Source organism: Balaenoptera acutorostrata, chromosome 3 (assembly GCF_949987535.1).
Source record: "Balaenoptera acutorostrata chromosome 3, mBalAcu1.1, whole genome shotgun sequence".
Taxonomy (NCBI): Eukaryota; Metazoa; Chordata; class Mammalia; order Artiodactyla; family Balaenopteridae; genus Balaenoptera; species Balaenoptera acutorostrata.
In genome coordinates this window covers 64,125,095-64,148,884 of record NC_080066.1, presented here as the reverse complement: position 1 = coordinate 64,148,884, position 23,790 = coordinate 64,125,095, and the positions used below count along the sequence as shown (strand labels likewise).

Here is a 23,790-nt window from a genome sequence, read left to right as displayed (position 1 = left end):
AGCTGCTGAGAAGAAAGGAGAAGAAGGGGAGGTGGCTGCTGCTCTCAAACATGTCCTTCCAGAGACTCTGGAGCCACTGGCATGCCTTCAGGGCTGCGCTCTTCCTGAGGGAGCACCAGACCTCCCTTAGCATTCTCCGCTGACACACATGGCTGGCACTGGGTCCCGGCCAGCCACAGGGACACAGACAGCTCTCTGGGGCAGGGTACAGCACCACAGTGCACAAGCACAGGCCCAGAACAGTCAGACTGGAGTTGGCATCCTCCCCATCACCCAAGGCACTGAGTTTAGGTGCACACCCTTCCAGTCCAATCAGTGACAGGCAAGTGGTGGTAATGGTTGGCTGGCCAATTAATTTGTTTTCACTGATGCTGTTATAGGGCAAGAGGATGGGGCTGGGGAGCTAGTGAGGAATCTGAAGTACTACTGGTGCCAAGTCTCCATCAGTAGTCTCCCCCCCCATTATAATGACAGGGTTAGAAATGGAACATCCATAACAAAAAACATACCTTCCAGGACCTTTTCTGACTCTAAGCATGTCTAACCATCTAAGATTCTTATTCTTTCCAATGCCTAACACTGGCTGTGGTTCCGCTGCTATTATCCACTCCCTTCTCGGACCCTGGGCCAGCTTGAGGGTGCCACCTCAGGCAGGGACTCCAGGTGTTACTGCTTAGCTATCTGTCTTAAACTGGGGGTGGTAATGCATCAGATGCTCTCCACCATTCTTGTCTGTGAGACAGACAAAAAAGCCAAATGGCAGGGGCCTGCTTCACCACAAACCTTGAAAACCTTCTGAAGGGACCAACCAAGGGAACCAAAAAGTGGCTTGTTCCAATGGCTTTTCCCAATAACAGTCTGACTGGACTGGGGCAGTTACCTACAGGGGCTATACCAGGCAACCATGTGACAACCAATTAGATACCTTAAATCTGCCTGAAAGGCCAGGTGGCCTGCGATCTTGGGGTGGCTTCTAGGCTTGACTTGGATTCTCCTCAAGCTCAATCTGCCTGATGATCTGTATTGAAGGAGGACAGAGCTGAACAAAGAGACTGACAACTGCCCATTCCCCACAAGGGGCCTGAAGGGCAGATGGGACCGGGGTTGGAGAACACCCACATGGAGGAACAGAGCTAATAATTATAGCTCAAGGTGGCTAATCTTAGGGGTATGGGGTGAGGAACCAGTATAAGAAATTTTCCTTCTCTCCTTTTGGGACTGAATCCCAACATTCTTATAGTCCTCTTTGCGTGCTTGGAAACCACCCCAAGGCTTGGAAACCAGCCCCAACATTACAGCTATTTTGTAGGGATGTTCTTACCGTCAGGAACTTCATCTGGCCTCTTCCTCTTTTCATACACAACAATGATCACCACAAGGATGATGATTTCCGCCAGAATTCCCAAGAAGGGCCAGAGTGGGGCCAGGTGGCTCCGTACCCTGAGGATGGTGACAACGGAGGCAGAGCCAATGGAGTTGGTAGCATTACATTCATACTCGCCAGGATCTTCTGTGATCTGCAGGTTTGTGATGCTCAGCTCAGTGTAATTTTCCCTGTTGATGATGATGAAGCGGCCAGAGGTATTGACAATCTCCTGCTCAGGAGCAGATAAAGTGATAACACACAAAGATCAGAGTAGGTGAATTAGTGCCCAATACAAGGCAACACTAACATCCTTAGCAAGACACTGGACGGGATCAGGGAGCAGTGTCTAGTACCATCTTTGTCCAAGGGACTTTGAGTACTTGATCACTGACTGCCCTTCAATCTCAACAACAACCAGTCAACAATCTTCTAGCAGAGCCAGGGTAAAAGACTCCCCTGCTGTTGGTCCTCTGGACTTCTCCAACTTGTATGAAGTGAAGGGAGGTCCTACCCTATAGACCCAGAAAAGACCAACTCAATTTAGAAGATGCTGCTCCAAACACCAGGTAAGAAACCGTAACCAGGCAGAGGATGGAGAAGGGGTGTGAGCTCCGTGGTCAGGCATGTATCTGGTAACATCAGGCCTATCTGATGACTTCAGAGTCAGCATATCTACTTCACGCTTGGTGAATTCTGCAAAGTCTCCCTAAACTTCCTCTAGAGACAATGCTAAGAACTTGCTCCTAGTCAGAGTGGGGGAAATTCGTAACCTCCACTTCCTTTCAGAATTACAGGGTTAAAGGAAAGTTTATTCAATCAATCAAAAGATATTTACATTAGCATGTTACATGTTTTATATCCTACCTAAGGGGAAGGTGAGATAGAAATGGAAAAGGATGACACAAAAATGAACATGGAGATTGGCCTCAAGAGGGAACCAGACCTCCAAAGGGATGGTTAAAGGAACGTGTAAGAAGCCCCAACAGAGGGTATGTATAGAGCCACATTGCACTGAGGGAGTGGACACTGCTGGAAAGAGTCAGGGAAAGTTGGAGAAGAGCTAACATTTGAACTAGGCTGTGGGGGAGGAGAGCTGATCAAGCAAGACAGGAGTGCTCCAGGCACGTGTGGGAAGGCAGAGGTGAGAGTATGACCAGGGGTTTGGGTGGAGCTGGGACAGGTTTGCAGCACTGATCTCATGGGATACTAGCAGGGGAAAAATCTGACTCATGTGTCAGTTCATATGCAGCAACCAAAGGATAATCAGAAACAGTAGAGAGGAAAGGCAAAGATAATCCCCAGAATGATGTCTAGCTATAGCATAAATCATGTCTACGTTTGAGTGTGGGTATGGCTGGAACGGGAAACTCACAGCCTTCAAAATTAGTTATTCTGTGAAGCTTCAACCCTAGGACTTGAAAAGCTGCCAACTTCTCTAACTCCTGCTCTACTCACTCACTAATTCCATGTTTTTCACTTATGACCTGAGGTGATTAGTGAGTGTGACCTTTGGTCCACAAGCCTTCAAAGGGTATTTTAAAAATACCATCATATGCAAGAAACTTCAGTGGTTTTGCCACTAATTTACTTTGGTTAATATGTATAACCTTCCCAAAGAAGCTGGATTAAATGATCTCTAGGGTCCCTTCTGATTCTGAAGACTGGCAGTCAAAGAGGATGCCTGGGTAGAGTAGAGTGCTAGGCATACAAAGCCTGGGGAGGGATGTATGTCACCCCCTCTGACAGAATAGAAGACTGGTCAAGCATTAATCAGAGAAAAAGTGAGAGTCTAAAGTTTTGACTCTCCCAATACCATCAAGAATCATCCCACAGATTAGAAAAGATGTTTTCTTTGACCTTTTCTGAAGCAGATACTGTCAGATTTCCAATGTCTAAGGCTGTCTAAGGCTGCCCATGGGCCTCCTTAGATTGTCTCAATTCCTAATCAGTATTTCATGTGTTCCAGGAATATACTATTAATTGTTCTCACTGCCTTGCCTTCCCAAAAAAACAAGAAAAGTACGTTAAGACCACTTTATGAGCAATATTTTCTTTAGGATAAATGTACCAGAATAATAGTAAAATTTTAAGATTGGGGTTAGCTCTTCTTGGTGTCTTATCTTGAAGGTAAACAGCCGAATCCTTTACCAGACAGACAGCTTTAACAAATCATGTATAGGGATTCCATGCTGGTCAGAGACTGCCAATGACCTCCAGATTCATGATGTAACCACCAAGACTCTAGAAAGGGTGACCCAAGCCACAGCAGCCAGTATGGCAGGTTGCAGAAACTAGTCCAGATGTCTAGACCTCCCCAGGAGAAACTCCAGCAACCACAGAGACCCACGTATAGAGAACCAGGGCTGCCTCCTACTCACCACGGGCATACCGTTCTCCTTCTTGCGCCAGATCCACTCTGGGTGGGGGAAGCCAACTGACTTGCAGTACATCACGGCATCCTGCCCTTCATTCTTGTTCTCACTCCGTTTATGGCCAGTGATGTCAGGAGCAGCTGTGAGAAAGAGTGTTGAATACAGTTACCATGGGAGCCTATGCTGAACAGGATACAAAGGCCCCAACTATTAGCTCAGAGCCCTGCTTCTCCTTAGACCCACCCTCATATTCAGCTTTGATAACATGCATTTCAGGTCAGAACAGAGCAATGGAACCAATCCCTTGCCCTAACCTCCCACCCACCAAAGCAGACACGAGGATTACTATATGTGAAGTTCTACTAATAATACAGGTGGTTCTCCAACCTACTGGAAGGGAGCACAGGTGCAACTGCATAAATTAAGCCATCCTTTAAAGAAAAAGCAAACAGAAGCTATTACCTTCTCTGCCAGTCATGGTTTTTTCTTAATACACCTGTGTTAGCAATAATTATGTATTATATCAAATGCCATATATTCCCTTCAGGAAATGAGAGATCCCTGAGATCAAACACCTAAAATCAAGTCCTACTGCAAGGTATATAAAAACAATTAATGCTTGGAGAAGCTACGTGATGAATATCAATGGCCAAGGCTCTCCCAGAAAAGAGGGAATGCAGCAAACTGGTCTTCACAAGGGAAGAAAGAAATGAACAGGAAATTCAACCAGTGTCCCAAGAGATTTTATTAACGGCTTAAGAATCTGATTTATACACACCTGATTTGCAGTTATCTCAATGAACCCAATCTTAGGGGAATTTCTAGACATGCTAGAAGCTGTTGATTTTCTCTGCTTTTAGGGATCACTTAGGAAGAAATAAACAGCACCTGTGGTTTAAATATTAGATTAAGTTTCAAGGACCCAATAAGCCTGAGATAGGGGCTAATTCTTTGAATTTGGCCTTCTTTGATCTTAACTGTATTTTCCACCTTACCGCACCAGTTATACTAATCTGAAAGCAATAAAACTCAAAGTAGGCCAGACGTCACTTTGTTGGCAAAGATGGGAAAGAGAATCAATAGGCCTGGTCCAAATTCCAGTTTTGCTGGTTATTTAATTATTCTGTGCTTGAACTCTATACCCCATTATCAAATGGAGTTATTTCTAGCTGCTGCCTATATCCAGTGTCTTGCATAGATAGATAAGATGTCAAAATATTCATTTTGAGACTGTAAAAGCCTGTACAATTGTATTATATCATGGGCTGACCCCATGTTACCCTTCTGACTGGCTTGGCTTTTCTTGGCTTAAAAATAATCCAACATCCTGCTACTCCCAGACTGTGCTTCCCAAACCTCCTGAGGCACCTGGATAGGAAAAGAATGAGCAAGGCTCCAAGCCATCTCCACAACCTGCCAAACTAAGGCCTGCTCAGTACTACTCAGCGTGAGGTGTTTTCTAGATAGGACATTATAAAGGAAATATCTGTTTTTCCAGGCACAGTTCCTCACTACAGAAGGGAACGAGTCAGGCTGGCTCAAATGCCCATCACACCAAATTTCTCCCACAGCCAGTCAGTCACTGTTCAACCCGGTCACCTTCTTCAGAGCTTCCTTCAGTCAGTAAATATTAAGGACCATCTTAAGCACTCCAAGGAAGGAACACGCTCCATAGCCATACTTAAAACACCATCATGGGGGAGTAGGGAGACACAACAAGCAGAAGAGCTACCACATTTTGCCTCTAGTTGTGTTTCATTCATTGGACAAACATCTGTTGAGCACTCGTTACATGCCAAATACGTCAGAGTGGTACGTGAAGGCCATTCTGATGAGGTGAATTTTAGCACAGTCATGAAGAAAATTAGGGTGTAGGCCACATATATCTGCGGGAAGAACACTCCAGGTAGAGGGAAAGGCAAAAGTTTTGAGGCAGAAGCATGCTTGTTATGTACAAGGACAGCATGGAGGAATCTGGCTGAAACACAGGGGGACGATGGTAGGAGACCAAATCAGAGAATGGAGCCCAGATTGGATAGGACTTTGTAGGACAATGAAATTACTTTGGCATTTACTCTAAGTCAGCTGGGAAGCCACTGGTGAATACTAAGTGCAGGTATGAAACTATCTATATGCTTTAACAGGCTCCCTGTGGCTACTATGTGGACAAAAATTGTAGAGATGATAGTGGAAGCAATCCAGGCAAGGGGGAGAGGGTGGTATGGATGAAGGCAGTAGCAGTAGAAGTGAGGAGATTCTGGATATATTTTATAGGTTAAGTTAATATATTTGTTAATGGACTGAATGTGGAAAGTGAGAGAAAAAGAAGTCAATGATGATCCCAAGGTTTCTGGCCTGAGTAACTGCAAGAATGGAGTTGACAGTTACTGAGATGAGGAAGACGGCGAAGAATTAGCGTTTTTTTTTGGTTTGCTTGTTTTTATTTTGTTTTGTTTAGGGATGGAGCAATGATGGTAGTAAAAAACCAGGAGTTCAAAGTTTAGGACATGTTAAGTTAAGACTTATTTAACATCCAAGTGAAGTTGTCAAGTAGGCAGCTGAATATCAAGTCTGGAGCTCAGGGAAATGGCAGAGACGTAACTTTCAGAAATCAGCTTACATGTGATGTATTTTTCTACTTTCATTCTCCTTTGCCCCACAGAGAATACTCACTCTATTTACTCTGGCCCAGTTATTTGACTAATGCCAATGTACTATGAATTCACTAACATCAGCTTTTGCCTTGGAGACTCATCCCTTAGATTACACATAAGAACCACCTAGAAGGCTAAAAGCTGAGTTGGTTTATGGTTCCACAGTCTCTAAAAAGCTACTATTCTTGAAGGCCAAGACCTGGGGAGACAGGTGGGGATGGCCTTCACTCCTGCCTTGGTGCTCAGGAGAACACCAAGTCCTCCTTTCATTCATCTACTTCCAGATTCTACAGAGGCTTCTATTTACAGATGGGAAGGCACCTTAAAGGCTACTGTGTGCGGAGACTATACAGGAACTAAGTGTGCATCCCCACTCCCCACTTTATTGGCCATGTTTACATAGTGAAGCCTGTTAAGAGTTTCCAATGGTTATTAGATCTACTGCTGCTTTCTCCTCAACTCACCAAAGAATACTGAGTGAAGCTTGGGAATAATGTCCTCAAAAGAATAATGCCCTGATTATTCACCCTTGAACTGGTGGAAGTATCACTAGTGTACCATGAAGACAGAAGATTAATAACCCAAGTCACATCACTCTAACCTTATAAGGAATGATTATAACAACTATCACTTTAGCCTCTGGGTCAATGAAGTTTTTTCACTTCTCTCTGTCCTTTATGGTTGCTGCTCAATCAGAAAGCCTGTTCCTGCCCCACCAGCTGAGCAAGACAGCAGACCCACAGCAAGAAAGGTAACTAGGCTCTCAGAGCACATGTCAGCAATGGTCAGAGAGGGGGCCCCTTAGGGCTCAGAGTCCACCTCTTAAATAGTCCACAAATTCTTTGATATTCTTCGCTGTAAGAGGTAGAGCCTAATTTCCCTCCTCTTGAGTGTGGGCTGGACTTAGTGACTTGATTCTAAAGAATAAAATATAGCATATGTTTTATATATTTATAAAATATGTATTTTATATATTTTTTCCTATATAGAACATGAATCAATATATAGAAAAAATATATCTATATGTAAAAATAAAGGTGTGCAACTAGTTCACAAAATACAAAGTGGCTTTCCTTGCCCTCCTTCCCTCTTGCTCGCTCTCTCGCTCTCTCTCTCGGAACACACGCTCTGGGAGAGGTTAGCTGCCATGCTAGGAAGACACTCAAACAGCCTATGAAGAGGCCCACGTAGTAAGGAATTAAGGTCTTCCTCCACAGCCCCTGAGGCAGCCATCTAGGAAACAGACCCTCCAGCCCCAGCCAACAACTGGAGAGACCCTGAGCCAGAACCACCCCACTGATCTGCTCCCAAATTCCTGACCCACAGACACTATGAGGTAATAAGTATTGGTTGTTTTAAGGTAATTTATTATGCAGCGTCAGGTAACAAATATAACCACCCAATGAGGCAGACATTACCCCATTTTTATAGATTAGAAAACTCAAGTTTGGTAAAGTTATTTAACATCTAAAATTATACCGCTAGTAAATGGTATAGCCAGAATCCAAATTCAGGGCTATCTGACTCCAGAGGCCATGTTTTTTGTCCTTTACCATATAGAAGGGGAAATAACCAAACTAGAACAGAGTCCATAAACAATAAAAATATACAACATGCATTAATGGTAACTGCACAGCAAACTGCCCAAATGTTATCTTTGCTTGTAGATGTACTAGAACGCTCTAGACCTAAGGTGGGACTGATTTATCTGTCAGAGTTTAGCTACTTCATATACTATAATGTAAAGAGTTTTAGACTTAAGCCAGAGAAATTTGGCTCTACCGAGACTCTATTACTCACTGAGTAACCTAAGGTGCGTCATTTAAAATCCTTTGGGTTTCAATATTTACTCTTGTAAAATGGGAATAAAATACCCACACTTCATAGAGGTCTTATGAGGATTAATTTACATCTCTACATCAATCTAGCACACGATTGGAGCCCAGGGTCAAAAATAAACATTTAAATTGCATTATTAGTTAGGGAAAGGAAAGGTTAGGCTAAGACAGGCATTATGAGTTCTAAGAAATCAAAAAGATGCTGATTATTATGTGTTTTCTCCCTATTTGCTAATATAAGCAGGACTTTTGTTTGTGGCTCTAATAAAGTTTACTCAGGTCAGATACTGACAAATTATACTGATTAGTGGCCTATTTATATTGATTATGGTGCCTCGCCTTATATGGGCTTGCCACTTAATAAGGACCTACTTAACTAGGTCCCGTTGGTCTGCAGGCAGGTCTGAGGAGTCAGACAGAGCAAATACTGCTTAATTCCCTTTACCTTCTCAGGGAGGCACAGACTGGGTAGCAAAGAAGTAACAAAGAGATCCTTAGAAGAGATCACACGCCCACTTGGGAATTAACTCATGATCTGGCCTTGTTAGCTACACACTCTAATCCCATGAGTTAATGGATGGACCCTTCCAGTTTCCTAATAAATGGCAACACCAGGGTTCCAAAAGAGTCTTAGTTACCCACCAACACCTGACCCAATGTCATCATCTAGGCCTTTGGCTGAGGACAAAGGCATGTTCCTCAGTACCCTCTGCTGCCTAACCCGCAGGCATTTAAAGCAAAGCATCCAGCTTCTCTGCCAGGCTGGTGGCTGTAGAAAGTGCCAGCTTAGACAACTGAGGCATGTTCAGCTGAAGATGATGTTAAATAAAGTTAACACAACAGAGCTGAGACAGGATCAAGGTATGGGGCCTCTTACCTGGACTGCTTATTTAGTGCTCACTTTTCAAAGCAAATTCATAATCTTGCAACTCATTTTCAAAGAAACTCCATCCTTAAAATATCGCACAACGTCTCATCATACAACACACTGATAATGTAGAGATGGTCTCTTTGCTTCCTTCATGCAACCTATCAAATCCCAGAGACACCTCATATTTTCTATAGGCAAAAATAGAGGCTTGGCTGAAGGCAGAGGGAGTTAAGATTTACTGCTAGCCAAGGGCCAAGCCCAAGAAACAATATGAGACTGGCTGAGATGGAAGCAAGAAAGATGTTGGGGGACTTCCCTGGTGGTGCAGTGGTTAAGACTCTGTGCTCCCAATGCAGGGGGCCTGGGTTCCATCCCTGGTCGGGGAACTAGATTCCACATGCATGCCGTACCAAAGAGTTCTCTTGCCACAACTAAGGAGCCCGTGTGCCGCAACCAAATAAATAAGTACTTTTTTTAAAAAGAAAGATGTTGGCTTTTTGGCTCAATAATTATACAGAATAGATTCATCAGTGGTTGTAAAGACTAAAAAAGCAGTCTGGAACTTGTGCTGCCTTCTGCGGACAAGGCTTCTCCCTTTCCTGCAGGTGAAACCACTGAGTAGGAGGCACTGAAGTCTCCACTAAGAATGATTCTAACCTTGGCTGTACACTATAATCATCTGGAGTGCTTTTAATAAGCCTGATGCCTAGGCCACATTTCATATACCTTAAATCAAGTTTGAGAACCACTGCTCTAATACTTTTCCTGGCATCAGTGTTTGAGATCAGGGGACTACAAATGAGTGTCTCATAAGACAAGGAGATATACGCGTGGAGGTGTAGGGGGCACTGAGGTGACAGTCTCAAAGTTAAGAACCTGACAGTCACTACTACTAGGAAAAGAAGCTTAGAAATCGTTTCCTTCACTAACCCAACCTCTCATCTGTGTCCACATAAGGGAACCACAGACCTTTAGAGCCTTACAAAACCTTCAAGATCATCTATCTCATCTTACTTCATCATACACTTGGGGAATCTGAGGCCCAACGAAGGAAAGTGACTAGTCAGGGCCACGGCAAGTTTTTTTTGTTTTTTGTTTTTTTCTAACCCCAAGTAATTTATGACCTCACTATACCCCAAGCTGAACGCATTGACTTTTTTATATCTTTTTTTTTTTTTAACTTTGGGTTTGTTTGTTTATTTATTTATTTTTGCTGTGTTGGGTCTTCGTTTCTGTGCGAGGGCTTTCTCTAGTTGCGGCAAGTGGGGGCCACTCTTCATCGCGGTGTGCGGGCCTCTCATTATCGCGGCCTCTCTTGTTGCGGAGCCCAGGCTCCAGACGCGCAGGCTCAGTAATTGTGGCTCACGGGCCTAGTTGCTCCGCGGCATGTGGGATCTTCCCGGACCAGGGCTCGAACCCGTGTCCCCTGCACTGGCAGGCAGATTCTCAACCACTGCGCCACCAGGGAAGCCCCCACGGCAAGTTTTTAATGGCAGGGCCAGGATTGGAACCCATTTCTTCTGTCAGTCCAAGACCTTTACATTGTTATATGCTGAACACAGCAGTGTGGCTTAGTGCTTAGGAACATGGGCTCTGGTACTAGGGTGCTTGGGTGAGAACTCTGGCCCCACTGGTTGACTATGTCACACTGAGCAAATCATTCAATTCCCTTGGAGCCTCAATTTTCTCACCTGGAAAGTGGAGATAATAATGGCATTTACCTCAGAGTTGTGAAGACTACAGGAGAGGAAAGGGACAAGTAATGTGCCTGGCATACAGTAAGCACACAGTAACGTTAGCTGTTCTTATTCTTATTAAGGTAGGTCAGGGTAGCACCCTGAAGAGAGGAAAAGAAGGAACAGGTATGGTTATTTGGGCTATGGTTCATGTTCAAAATGTTCAAGCAGCTTCAAGATATTATTGTTATGCTTTCAGAGACTTTTCAAGTCAGGGCAATTCTGAGACAGAACCAGCTTTGACATCAGCTCGAACTTCAACTATGTCACAACCTCTAAGCATCTTCACCTGTCAAACTAGCTGCCCGTCAAACGAATAAATGAGCACAAAAACGCTCTGTGTGCTGAAAGTGCTGTACAAACGTGAGAGGTGTGTTATTACTCCTAATAATGATATCTGTCACCATCACCACACAGTCCGCCTCGGCCAGTGTGAACTTTGATATATCAGTTGTAAGGCCACGCAACAGAGTAGGAAACAGGGATGCAGGGCAAAGTCACTTCTAGAAATCCTAACATTTAGTCATAATATTCAAATAGCAAGAAAGCTAATAAGTAGGGAGAAGAAAAACAAGATCAATCTTGGCTCTCATAGCCACCAAAAGACTGAAACTCATTTGAAATGCCCAATGAGCAGGGAGACACAATGATGGCCCTAATAAAACACCAGACCCAAACCTTCCTGGGGCTGGGATGTACCTTTCACAAGCGGCAATGGCATGTCTGTCGCAGAGGACTTGTTGACCACCAAAATCCTTTTCTAAAAACAGCAATAAAACTCAAACTCCTTGTTTACTGGATTAATCAAAATGGTTGAAGGGTGAGGATAGGGTTTGGGAGTCATGAGAGGTATTTTCTCTTTTCAACTTTGTCAATTACATAGAAAACTTTAACTTGTTTTTGTGAGCACATTTTTTAATTTTAGAAAAGGAAGAGGAAGAGGGAGGGACTAAGGGCTAGAAAAGCTGAATAATTACAGGGATAGAAAATTCAACACCTATTCTTTCACAAATGCTGTATGGTAAGGTGTGGAGTCTCCGGAAGACACAACCTCTGAGGAGTCAAAAAGCTCAGAAAGGAAAGAGAAGCCTCCCCAGAGTTATCTAAGCAGATCCCTAGAGAGGCTGGTGATAGGACCGAGGTCCCACAAGGTGTAGTCATTGCTGTTTCCTCTCCCCCTGGCCAGCCCTGCTCCATCTTCCTCCCCCAGCATCTGCTCAGGTCACCTGCCAAGTACCTAAGAAATGTAATCCTCAACAGTAATAGTATCTTCCTGTTTATACTGTGCCTCATTCTTGTCCTTTAAAAAAAGAGAAAGAAAAAACAAACCAACCTTACTTCAGGTGCAAGGCCTTCCCTATTACATGTATATACGACCATCCTTAAAATTCCTTTCTTGACAGGGATCTACAGGCTAAGGTGGAAAAGCACTGCCACCTCAGGTCTGTTCCCAGATATGTGTCCCTCCCTCTGATTCCTTCAGCCTTCTCTTCTTTAGTACATAACAAGTAACTCAAGATTTGGTCATGTGACATATAATGCCCAGTCTCTGGCTAGTCTAAGTCCTTCACTCCCCACAGTGCTGAGCCCAAACAACACCCCAGGGAAGTTTTCAACTGCAGGGAAAGCCAGATGGGGAAGAAAAGGCTGAGTGTAGAATAAGTGCTAAAGAAATATGTATGTATGGTCTGAATTATATTGCCCTGAAATGTTGATTTAGTTAAAACCACAAATGAAGATTCTCAGAGACTCCTTCTGGCAGAGGTCACTTATGTTCCCTGAACCCCCTGAATTTCTCTGTTCTTGAGTGCAACCACCTCTTGCCTCTCTATTACTCAGCAGAGTTTCTAAATCATTATAGCTATAAAAAGATAACTGTCTCTTACCCCACCCTAGAGGAACTAAGGAAACAAGAGTTTATATGAAAATGCTGTGGGAACAACACATACACCGCTGTAAATTCAAGGCAGTTTTCTACCCCAACCATAATCGGGAGCTGGCTTAGAATGTCATCCTGGGCCTATGGCAAACCCTCCTAAACTTACACAAGAAAAGCCAAGTGTTCAGTCTTTACCAGACCAAACTATCTCTAACCTAAAAGACATTAAGTTTTCAGCTGTTCTCTATCCAGGTGTCAAGGGAGAGAAGGAAGAAAGACTAGAATTCCATGTGAATTTTCTTGACAGACTAACGTATCTGCCCAAGCTAGTCACAGAATATGTTTTAGGATTATATAAAACAGAATTCTCTGAAGGTCTACTTCTTTAAAATGAGGATATTAATACCACCTGCCCAATCCACCTCACAGGGTTATTGTACAGTACAAATACAACAGAGCACAGCACAGTACGTGCCTTCACTATGGTGAGATACTGTGCATGTTGTAACTTCCTCGGAAGACACTCCTGACTGCAGCCTCCAGACCACTTCTTATCTGCTAAAGAGAATGTGAGGAAAGATGCCTTTGGGGCCATCGGAACCTCACCTTCTTGAGCAGACAAACCAATGGAAAAATAACTCTCTTTCTACTCCTGAAAGTGCTGCTTAGAAATCATTAACGCTTGATCAGTATGATTAGAGTTAGTCAAGACTTGGAATTATATGTAATTACCCTTTAGGCTTGGAGACCTCGATTAACTAGACACTAGACACTCTCCCTCCCTCACCCATCCCATTCCCTCTGCACTTGAACTTTGTGCCAAAAGCTTAGCCTGGAATGTTGCAGGGCCTCAGATCTCATATGAAGGAGTGAAACATCTCCCCACGTAGCTCAGCTCATCCAGGTGGGGAAGGGCCCTTGGCTGGCTTAGAGAAAATGCTTTATCACACCTTCATCCTCATGTTGAATAAATATGGCACTCTTCAAAAACAGAGATAAACCCAGATCTCTACAAGAAAAGCCACGGAGTTAATCAAATCCTAGGTTCTCTGGCCTGTGTGGACTGTAACCATGGCACTGTGACTCCACCCCTCCAGGCGTTTAGAATTGAATCTGGCCACGAGAGGAGGCACTGGCTGTCCTTACGTCAACAAGGACACAAGTTAGGGCAAGTGTCACCAAGACACTACTTTCCTTTAGTAACAACATATAATAGAAACTCTGACTGTCTCTAAGATTTTCTTGAGTCTGAATTTTTAGTCTTCCAAATATTTTAAGGAAAATCTGAATACCTGCTATATAGGCCATTCGCATTTCCTAAATTTATCCTTCCAGCTTCTAGGGATCACCCTATAGATTTAGAGAACAAGTTTGTCCTTCCTAAGCAAAATGAAAAGGACTAAAAAAGATCCTCATCTCTTCAGTCTGACCTCAAACAGTAGCCCTGCCTCCCCATGGTCATTTTATAAAATGGAAAATCATAGGGATGGGAGTCAAGACCTGGGTTCTATGCTAGCTCTGCCACAAACTCACTGTGTGACAGAGAGCTAGTGGTTTCACTTTTCTGGCTCTCAGCTGCTTCTTTGAAACAACACAGGAAAGCTGGGTTAAACGTTAGTTAGCTCTGACTCTTACAGTTCCACTGGCCTTTCTTGCAACCTTCAGCTACAATCTCATCTTTAAGATCCCATGCACCCAGAGTTTTTATTACAATTCTAATGAATTACCTACAAAGAGTTTATATTCACCCTGCACACTGTACTTTGCCAAATCCTGGCCCATTGGAGATACCTACATAATAATACTTCAAAGGCTCTATTCTAAGAGCTTTACCTAAGGATGAACCACATGAAACATTTGAACTACAAAAACTGAAACATTTTTTGAACTACAAAAACAGCAATTTCATATGGTTCAACCTACTATATTAACTTATTTAATCCCTCTAACCTACCCATGTGCCACGTGTTAGGTTTTACAAATGAGGCAACAGAAGCATAGAGAAGTTAATAACTCGCCATGGTCACAAAGACAGTGAATGATGGGATTTGGATTTAAACCCGGGCAGTTGAGCTCCTGACCCTTCAGTCCTAACCATAATATTATATTGCCTCCCGTTATGAAAACAAGAAAAGCTCAAAGACTGGAAGCCCAGACCAAGTCAGTGTCTCAGAAGGAGAGTGAGAGGCTCACACCGCAGCCTCTGTTGGGTTGTACCTTTTACTTCAATGGTGGCATTTGCTTTAGGAGCATTGAGAAAGTGATATACACAGTGGTATTCGCCTGAATCCTCAGCTCTCGGCTTATTGATCCTGCAGAGATGAGAAGAAAAATCAAGTAAGGAAGCTGGGAACAGTCAAAATACACAACAAAAGGAGAATCAAAGGGGCAACCACGGACCCTGCTCTCCAAGTCGTGCCCCTACATGCAACTCACCTCCTCCTAACTGAAAGCAAAAATCTCCCTCTGTGTATTAATAATTTACTTCTTACTGGGTGTCAGGAATACAGGTCCCTAACATTAAGATGCTCCAGTCTATTGGGAGAAATAAACTACAAAGCAAGTAATCAAAAGAGAGGGCTGTACAAAGTACTATAATCTACACTTAGATACAGAAGATGGAGCCATCACCAAAAAGTTCTTGCTCACCTGGTGGTTCCAGTCAAATAAATAAGAGCAGAAAAAAAGCAAATCTTTTTCTGCATTTCCCTGAAGACTTTTAGTAGTAGTGTTCTTCCTACCCTGCACTTTAGTAGCATGCCTTTCAATAAGTCTACTAACAGGACATAGGAATAATGGGGAAAAAAATCTGCCATCAGAGCATCAGCCACAGAGATGCAGCTCAATTCTTAAGACTTTTAGGTGCAGCTAGAACTCCAGGGCCCTGCATGATCTGGCCCCTCTCTAGTGTCATTTCAGCCGCTTTCTAGCCCTACAGGTCTCTTTTCAGTTTTTCAATGTGCTGAACTTGTTCCTACCTCAAAACCCTGACACAAGATGCTCCTTTAAATAGAATGCTCGTCCCATCACTCTTAGCCTCTTAAGTCCTTTTCTATCAGTCTTGGCTTACACGTCACTTCCACCTCCCAATCTAAGTGACATCCCTCTCCCTGACATTCTCTCTCATACTACACTGTAATTCTTCACAGCACTTATCACAATGTGTAACTATTTATTTATGTGATTGCTTGATGAATGTCTGTTTTCCCTACAGACCAAGTTCTATGTAGATAGGCACTGTTTATTTGGTACACAATTCTATACCCAGCACATACCCTGGTGCCTGGAATATAGTAGAAAAATGAATAAACACGTGAATGAACACAAACTTAGAGTGAACAGCTATGCACAGATCCAGACCAAGTTAAGCAGAGTGAAAGAAAGGACTGTAAGAAGTGTGTATGAAGAGAACAGTATTTCCTCTGAATCCTATAGGGTGATCCTAGACAAGCTTTCTTGGCCCTGAAGGTCAGCTTCATATCAGCTCAGTTCGTGCTGGCCTAGACACATCCCCCCAAATGTGCAGAAAGGCTGGTGTGTAATTACAGAAAACAGAGAAACATCAGCTTCCAGTTGAGAAAATAAACATTATTTTGCTCCTACTCTTTTGCTCAATGGTTAAAATATGATACTTGCGATGGTCAAATCTCCACTGCACTAATGTCTGAGAAAAACGCCTGACCTCAAACACTGGCCAAATGCATTTATCCATCTTACTGTTCATCCCAAAAAAGACTTGAAGAGAGTATGGATGAGGAGAGACATAGCCCACCCACAGGACTGTCTCAGCATACCCATGGCAGCATAAGATTCTAAGAGGAGCTGTCAACAGTCTTCTCAATTTGACACAAATGCCTATTCTTATATCAATATGCTCCCAATAGGGAAACAGACACAAGTTAGCTGCTCTTAGCAAATGTTCCAGAGCTAGGAGGAGGAGAAGCAGCAGCAGCAATATCTTTAGGGCTTAGACTTGCCTACAGTAAGTTCCTTGAGAGATGACTCCCAAACTTGAGGCCATGCCTATGGGCTCAAAATCTCCCCACAGCATTTCCTTTGACTAGCTATTGGGAAGTAACTAAAGCAAATCAAAAATGTCCCCTACAGGCTAAGCAGAAGCAGGGTCTGAGACTGGCTCCATGGCCAACTTATTAGGTGGCCCAAGGGACTTATCAGTTGTTACTCTACAAAATGTGAGTTGTTACTCTACAGATTCCCTGAAAAACTCTGACAATGCAGAACACTCCCCGGAGAGCTTCAAATAGGCTGAGGAAAAATACACTACCATGTTTAAAATAGATAGCTAGTGGGAACCTGTGGTATAGCACAGGGAGCTCAGCTCAGTGCTCTGTGATGACCTAGATGGGTAGGAACTGGGGGGTGGGAGGAGGAGGTCCAAGATGGGAGGGGATATATGTATACATATAACTGATTCACTTTGTTGTACAGCAGAAACTAACACAACATTGTAAAGCAATTATACTCCAATTTTTTTTTTTAAAAAAAAAAAGAGTCGTTCTATAAAGTTAGGTTCAAACTTTACATAAAGTTACAGTTCAAAGCTTTGGGGGTAACATAGTACAAGACCCAAGAGAAACATGATTGGACATGTGGTACCTTGAAAGAGGTATTATAAAAAAACAAACTTGTAAAACTAATGGACAGACCAAGAATAGATGCCTTTTATTCCACTCAGCATCTCTATTTGATTTACCTTTTCCAAACTATGAGGATATAGCTGAGGCTATATTTCCAATTTTATATCAGAAGGAACTACAGTGGAGAGAGATTAACTACCTTGCCACGAAATGGTATAATACAGCAGAAGAACAAACAAACAAACAAAAAAAAAAACCGAAAAAAAAACAATGACCTAGATTCTAGAAAGTCAGAAGACCTGGAACCTAGCCTTGGTTCTGCAACTTATTAGGTACAGTATGAGGCCTTGAAAGTAGTCAAGCATCATTACTCTTTGAGTCTCAGTTTTCTTACCCGAAAAAAAGGAGGATCCACAAATTAATGTGGGTCAATTAAATAAGGGGTATGAAATGATTTCAATTCTGAAAAATACTGCAGAATGTCCTTGCTACTACTAGGTACACAGGTTTTCCTGGTCTCACTCCAGTGCACTCTTTCTTTGCACTGCATCATCCTGCCAAATAGGATTAGCTGATCCTTTTCAACTAGGAACAAACTATTCTGAAAGGTGAGGTGCCAGGTGTTCTAGATATTCCAAAAAAGTACCAAATCTTCAAGTGCTGGGTAACCTCTGCCAGAAAATACCCCCCTTTCATCAAAGGGTATTTCCAGGCTACCATCCTTTTCCAGATCACTAATGAGCTCTGTATCCACTGGTCCTGATCAGGTTATGATCATAATAAACACTCCTAAAAGGTAATTCACTAGGAAATCTACTCAGTGGAAATATCACTTAGGGTGATATTGCTCTAAGAGTCCTAGATCAGATTCCAATCTGATTCCTCATACCACTGGATTTAGTCAAGAGACCTGCATTCCAATTGTGGCTTTTTTATTGACTAGCATTGTTATCCTAAGCAAATCACTCCCGATGCCCTCAGCTGCTCTATCATCATAGTGAAGGGATCTTTTATGGCTCTCAAACCTGGCCACTCATTAGAAATCCTTTCTAGATTCCTGGGCCTCACCCCAGATATACTGGATTAGAGTCTCCAGGGGAGGACCATGTCTCTCCCACATAGCATAATTACAGATTATGAATGTCAAGTAAACTCAACCATGTTCCCTCCCATCTTCCCAGGAGCTGCTAGCCCCTCTCACCTGTATTCCATGTTGCTGGCATTCTTACGAGTGGCAGTCAGTTCTACCCCATTCTTTGTCCAGTAGCTGTATGTAAGGGTGTGAGAGTTGGAGGTGAGGTTACACTGCAGGGTGACAGAGGGCGCAGGGCTTTCTCGAATAATGACTTCTTCACTGGTGACAATCCTTGGCTCTGTAATAAGAGTGCACAATGATAGGGAGCCACAGTTCCATGCTCTGCAGCCCTGGCCTGAGAGTTGGATGGGGTAGGTTGGGGAGACTAGAAGAGGGAGGGCAGACAGGACCACATGAGGAATTTCACTTTGCCACTTTGGAGGAAGTCAAGAAAGGAAAAACAATGATTATAAGCAAATGACCACTAGCGCAGACAACAGCCTGAAGACCAGTTGGCCTAGACGTGAAAAGAATGGGAGTATTATGAATGCTTGCACTGGCAACAATCCACTTACACTTTTGAATACCACCATTTTATGAGATAAGAACCACCAACCAATTCGGCTTCAATTAGAAAATCAGGCTCCACTTTGCAGTTCTGAAGACAAAGGCAATATCATTTAGATAACTAATAAACTAATAAACTTCCTGCCTTGAAAAGTAATAGTTATAATTAGGCATGTATGGCTTTTCCCACATTTAAATCTGATAAATCTATGGCAAACCAGCCTGGCCATTAATTATGCAGAAAAAGACAATGTAGATCCTAAAAGCAAATTTCCTATTGAAAGTCTATTGCATTTTCCAAATTTTGCCGAGAGAAAACTGTTAAGGAACCATCAGTTCTTCTCTCCAGCCCATATTTTACTCCAAAGACAAAATTTTTTCAGAATTGCACTTTAAAACACTTTCCATTCTAAGATAATCATAACTAGAATGTGGTATATGTTGGTATGATGGGCTCCTAGAATTTTAGAGCTGAAAGGCCCTTAAGAGTTCAATGAATCCCAGTCTTTAAGAGCTAGAAAGGTACAATGACTTGTGCAAGGCCATAATTATTATTAGTGACAAAGCTGGGCCTAGAAAACACATCTGACCGAATTCTTTAACCCTCCTCCTCCAACCCAAAAACACCCCCATACACCTTCCACCCTAGGGCAAGTTATATACTTCATCTTCTGGTTTTACCTGGGCTTAGATAACCTGGGATCATTCGTTTAGTATCTACAAAAATAACCTATTTGAGTCAAATATTATAACACATTGAACAGAAATTTTTTAAGGCACACTATATCCATACCGTTACTGGAAGGTTCACCTTTAAAGCACTTTGAATTCCATCACTATATTAAAGTCTTGAAGTTTGTTTATTGTCTTTTGTCGTTATTTATCTTTAATCATTTCCCATGGTTAGTTATTTTTCTACTTTTGGTCAAACATTTTCAGGTAAAGTCTAAACTAGCCATCTTTTCCAATCCACAATCAGAGGTATTTGCTCTTTTACTTTTTTTCCAATTCTTTCTCAGAAATCCTTGACTAACTTCCCATTTCCCTACACCTGGCTACTTCCTGTCTACAACTCTGTAGCAGCTCCCTGACATCATTTTATAAAGTATAGTGCTGACTCTTAACTCTTGAAGACAAAACTCTCTCCCTTCACTGGAACTAAGCTTTGTTCATTGTGCAGGAAGCAGGAGAGGATGGAGAAGTCATGGGACACTTGAAAAATGTAATGCCCAAGCACCTCCTAATCAATGTAACATTTCTGATTGTAGAGCTCATATTGTCAAAGAAACTTGTGATAAATAAAGCAAATCCTCAAGTTTGCTCAAGTAAATTGGTTCTAATTATTTTCCAACTCTGGCAAAAGGATAGTGGTTATCTTTCATTCAACACTGGTCCTTATCCGTAACATCAAACAGGATCTCTATGCACAGATAATGGAGGCATAGCAGCCACTAAGACAGAAGCAGATGCATGTAAACACATTAGCGCAGTGGTGTCCCATGGTTTCCAAAACACACTGGACAGAAGCCAAATCCCTGGGCCTTAAGTCGAGCAGAACAGCTGCAAACCCTGCAATGGAAGGCGCACACACACCATCGGCAGAAAGCACCACAATTTCAGGAAAATCAAAACCAAGCAAAAACAAAAGCGATAAAAAGAGAGAACCAGTACTCCACAGAAATTTAAAAAAATATAAAGGCAACATTAAAATCCAAACACACTTTTAGGTTTTTACTGAATTTTTATTATTCAATTTTATTTTCTGTCCCATTTGGGACTCGCCTTCTGGTTCTTCCTCTCAGACTGCACTGAGAAAGGGTAAACTCTGAGGCCAAGAGCTTCCAGATGCTTAAATTACAAGGAGGCCAAAGCAAATGCTACTCTTACCTGTGGTGATGCAAATGACCACTGCAGCTCAGGGAGATTAAGAAGGTGATGAAAGCAACCTGGTAGACTTTCTGCAAAGAATTCTCAGAAGGCAAAGGAAAGCACTTTTTCCCTTAAGTGTTTAAGATCCAGGAAAGAGTCAGCTGGGAGCAAGTCGATAATTTTAATAGGTTTAAATATGATTCTGCACCATAGGAGGGTTGTGGGATGGGGTAACCTCCCTCCTGTAATTGCTGTATACGGAAACCAGTGCTAGACCAAGCTCCTTGGCCTCGGTGCCACATCTGCATTCTGCACCAGGATGAAGGTGGGGGGCTTTTATTTCTGATCGAACACTGGTGGTCAAGCATTACCCATGACAGTCCAAGAGAGATGAACATTTAGGAGAAGCTCAAAAATTCTTACCTGCCACTTACTCCTATTTAGAAGCACTGGTTAGGAGACCCTTACTTACCCTAGCCATCATTCATATGTAGAACATGCTATGGACAGAGAGAGAACCTAAAAACTGGGCACGCTTCTCTTCCTGCCTTACATTACTGCCAGGAGATCATTCTTAGATAGAAAATTTCAACTTCCCCTTGGAGACAAATGTCCTCGAGGGTGCTGAAATCATAAAAAAAATCCAATTAGAGTGGAATTCAGGGTGTTGAAAAAAAAAGAAGCCTGGCTCTCTAAAACAGTTAACTAGCGTCAACTGATTGACAGGGAGGTCTGGGGAGAGTGTGAACTAGCCAGGGTTTGTTTCAACCACATGCAGACACCCCAAAATTAGGAAGCTTATTTCTAAGTAAACTGGGAGACTGCTGTATACTCTCGAGATTAAGAGGTAGGTACCCCAAAGCCTCATCTTCTTCTAGCCCCAAGGCATGACCTTTTAACTATGAGTCTACCTGAGTCAGGCTCCTGCAAGTACAAGTACCAAATGCCCAGCCCAGTCCATGCCTACAAACTTCTGCAGAGCTTTGTGGCCATTTGGGTAATTCTGCTTTTACAAGGAAAGGAGCAAGGGGGCAGGAGAAGGAGGCGTGCAAGGGAAAAAAATTGTTAAATAAAAGAAAAATCACTGGGTTAATGTTCCCCATTTTCACATAGACAAGGTTTTCTTTTTCCCTTTCCAGAAGCAGGTTCTCTAATTCAACAGTGCCAACTGCAGCAGCCTCTAATTCTACTCTAAGTCCTCTTCATAGGCATCTTCTGAGTTGCTATAAAGAACAGACAAGTAACTTGCTATTTTCCATAGAAGTATATAGATTCAAGGCCCAAGTCAGATTACCTCCTGTGTTATTACCAATATCCTCATAAATGTAATTTACTATTTTTATTTACTCTCTCTAAATCAATCAGTTCTTTAAGCCTGAAATGGCTCTAGGGACTCCTACTGAGTCCTTGACAAGAAGGTGTAAAACCCAGAAGCTCTTTCCATTAAATGGAGAATGCTTCCTCAACTATAATAAGGCCAGATGTGGGCTAGAACTCTTTCTGGTCAGAAGCACTGGCTCTGTGGTGGCTTCTCCCTCCCTCTCCTTCCCACCATACAAGCAGCAAGACACTATCCAGAAAGAGGTGGCCACAAAAGCTCCTGTGTCTGATGTCTTACTTGTACCTGCTACTACAGATGAAGGGAAGGATTCTGAGCCAACTGCTCAGCTCACTGTTACCACACAGAGGAACAGGGTTGGAACTTAGTTTCCTTTTTTAAGACACAAGAAAGGCCAGTGTGAATGGCTTCCAAACTATTTCTGGGGTTGCCAGCCTCTGGAATGATAGTGTGGCAGTGACTGCTGTGCCAACAGTCAGTCATCAGAGTCAAACTATCTGTCAACAGATCCAACTCTGACCTTGAAACAGCATGATGGGGTGTTAAAAAATACTTTGCAGCTTAGAGTCACCTGGCTCCTAACAGCAAGACATAAGGAGGAAATCTCAGGCTGCCGCTTTTAAGAGAATAGGAGACTAGCTGGGCAGGACCAGTGAGGAGTATACTGCTGCAGTGGAGAGCTGTTATCAGAGAAGCACATGCTACTGTTTTAGAAAAGAAAAAGAGCTACTAGAACTATGGAAATATCCAAGTTTACATGCCACCCAACAACCAAAACACATCACCACACCACACTCATGGCAACATTCCCATCACAGAACAGGATGACACTAAGTCACAGTGAGGGAAGAGGCTGGGCAGACACAAACTTAAAACCATAGAGGTGAAGGCAGCTACTCAGAGAGCTTCAAACAGTTGAACAGAAGAAATAAAAAGTAGTTAGACTGGGGAGAGAAATAAAAATAGAAAGGCACCAGAGAATAAATCAGCAAAAGGATAGCAGAAAACCTACTACAAAATTAAAGCAGAGGGAAAGAAACAATTCAACACTATCCTGGTTTGACTGCTTGGTTTTGTGAGTTTTAAGTGTTTTTTTTTTTCTTGTTGTTAGCCTCCCCAGTTCTCCCTCCCCACCTCTTCCCAATGCAGATGATTTTGGACAATCACATATTTCCCCAAGTTCTTTGTTCCTGAGGAGAAAGACACAGAGAAGGGTTGGGGGATAAGGGAGGTAAAGAGGACAGCAAAGAAAAAAAAAAAAAGTTGCCACAAATATTTTCATACACTACAACCAGAAGGATCGTGGGTTTGAAAAAACGAAGACAAGGGGTGGGGTGAGTGATCATACTGGGGAAGAGGGAAAGGAAGCAGAAGGGAAGGGTCATCGGGCCACCTCTAGTGACTACAGTACTACTACTGTAGGGTGCTGGACTCACTCTGAAGGACGCTTATGGTGGCCTGGGCTCGAATCCATGTTATGGAAGGGTTTTGCCTCAAGTCATTCCTCTTGGGGTCGTTGCTGGCCCTGCACTCGTAAGTCCCAGAGTCCTCCAAGGTGAGCCGGGTTATTCTCAGCACACTCACGCCGTTTGACCCGTAGGCGGTGTTTACGGTGACACGGCGCTT

The 23,790-nt window shown here is 42.9% G+C and overlaps 1 protein-coding gene across 1 annotated transcript in view; it reads right to left on the bottom strand.

Annotated features, from left to right (window-relative positions):
- NPTN (neuroplastin) overlaps positions 1-23,790 on the bottom strand; it is a 65,580-nt gene that overhangs the window by 8,202 nt on the left and 33,588 nt on the right. Inside the window, exons 2-5 of the mRNA XM_007197751.3 lie at positions 18,516-18,687; positions 14,934-15,028; positions 3,745-3,878; positions 1,322-1,595 (exon numbers count right to left, since the gene is read on the bottom strand). Coding sequence (XP_007197813.1) covers positions 1,322-1,595; positions 3,745-3,878; positions 14,934-15,028; positions 18,516-18,687 — 675 coding nt within the window. The remainder of the gene's footprint in view (positions 1-1,321; positions 1,596-3,744; positions 3,879-14,933; positions 15,029-18,515; positions 18,688-23,790) is intronic.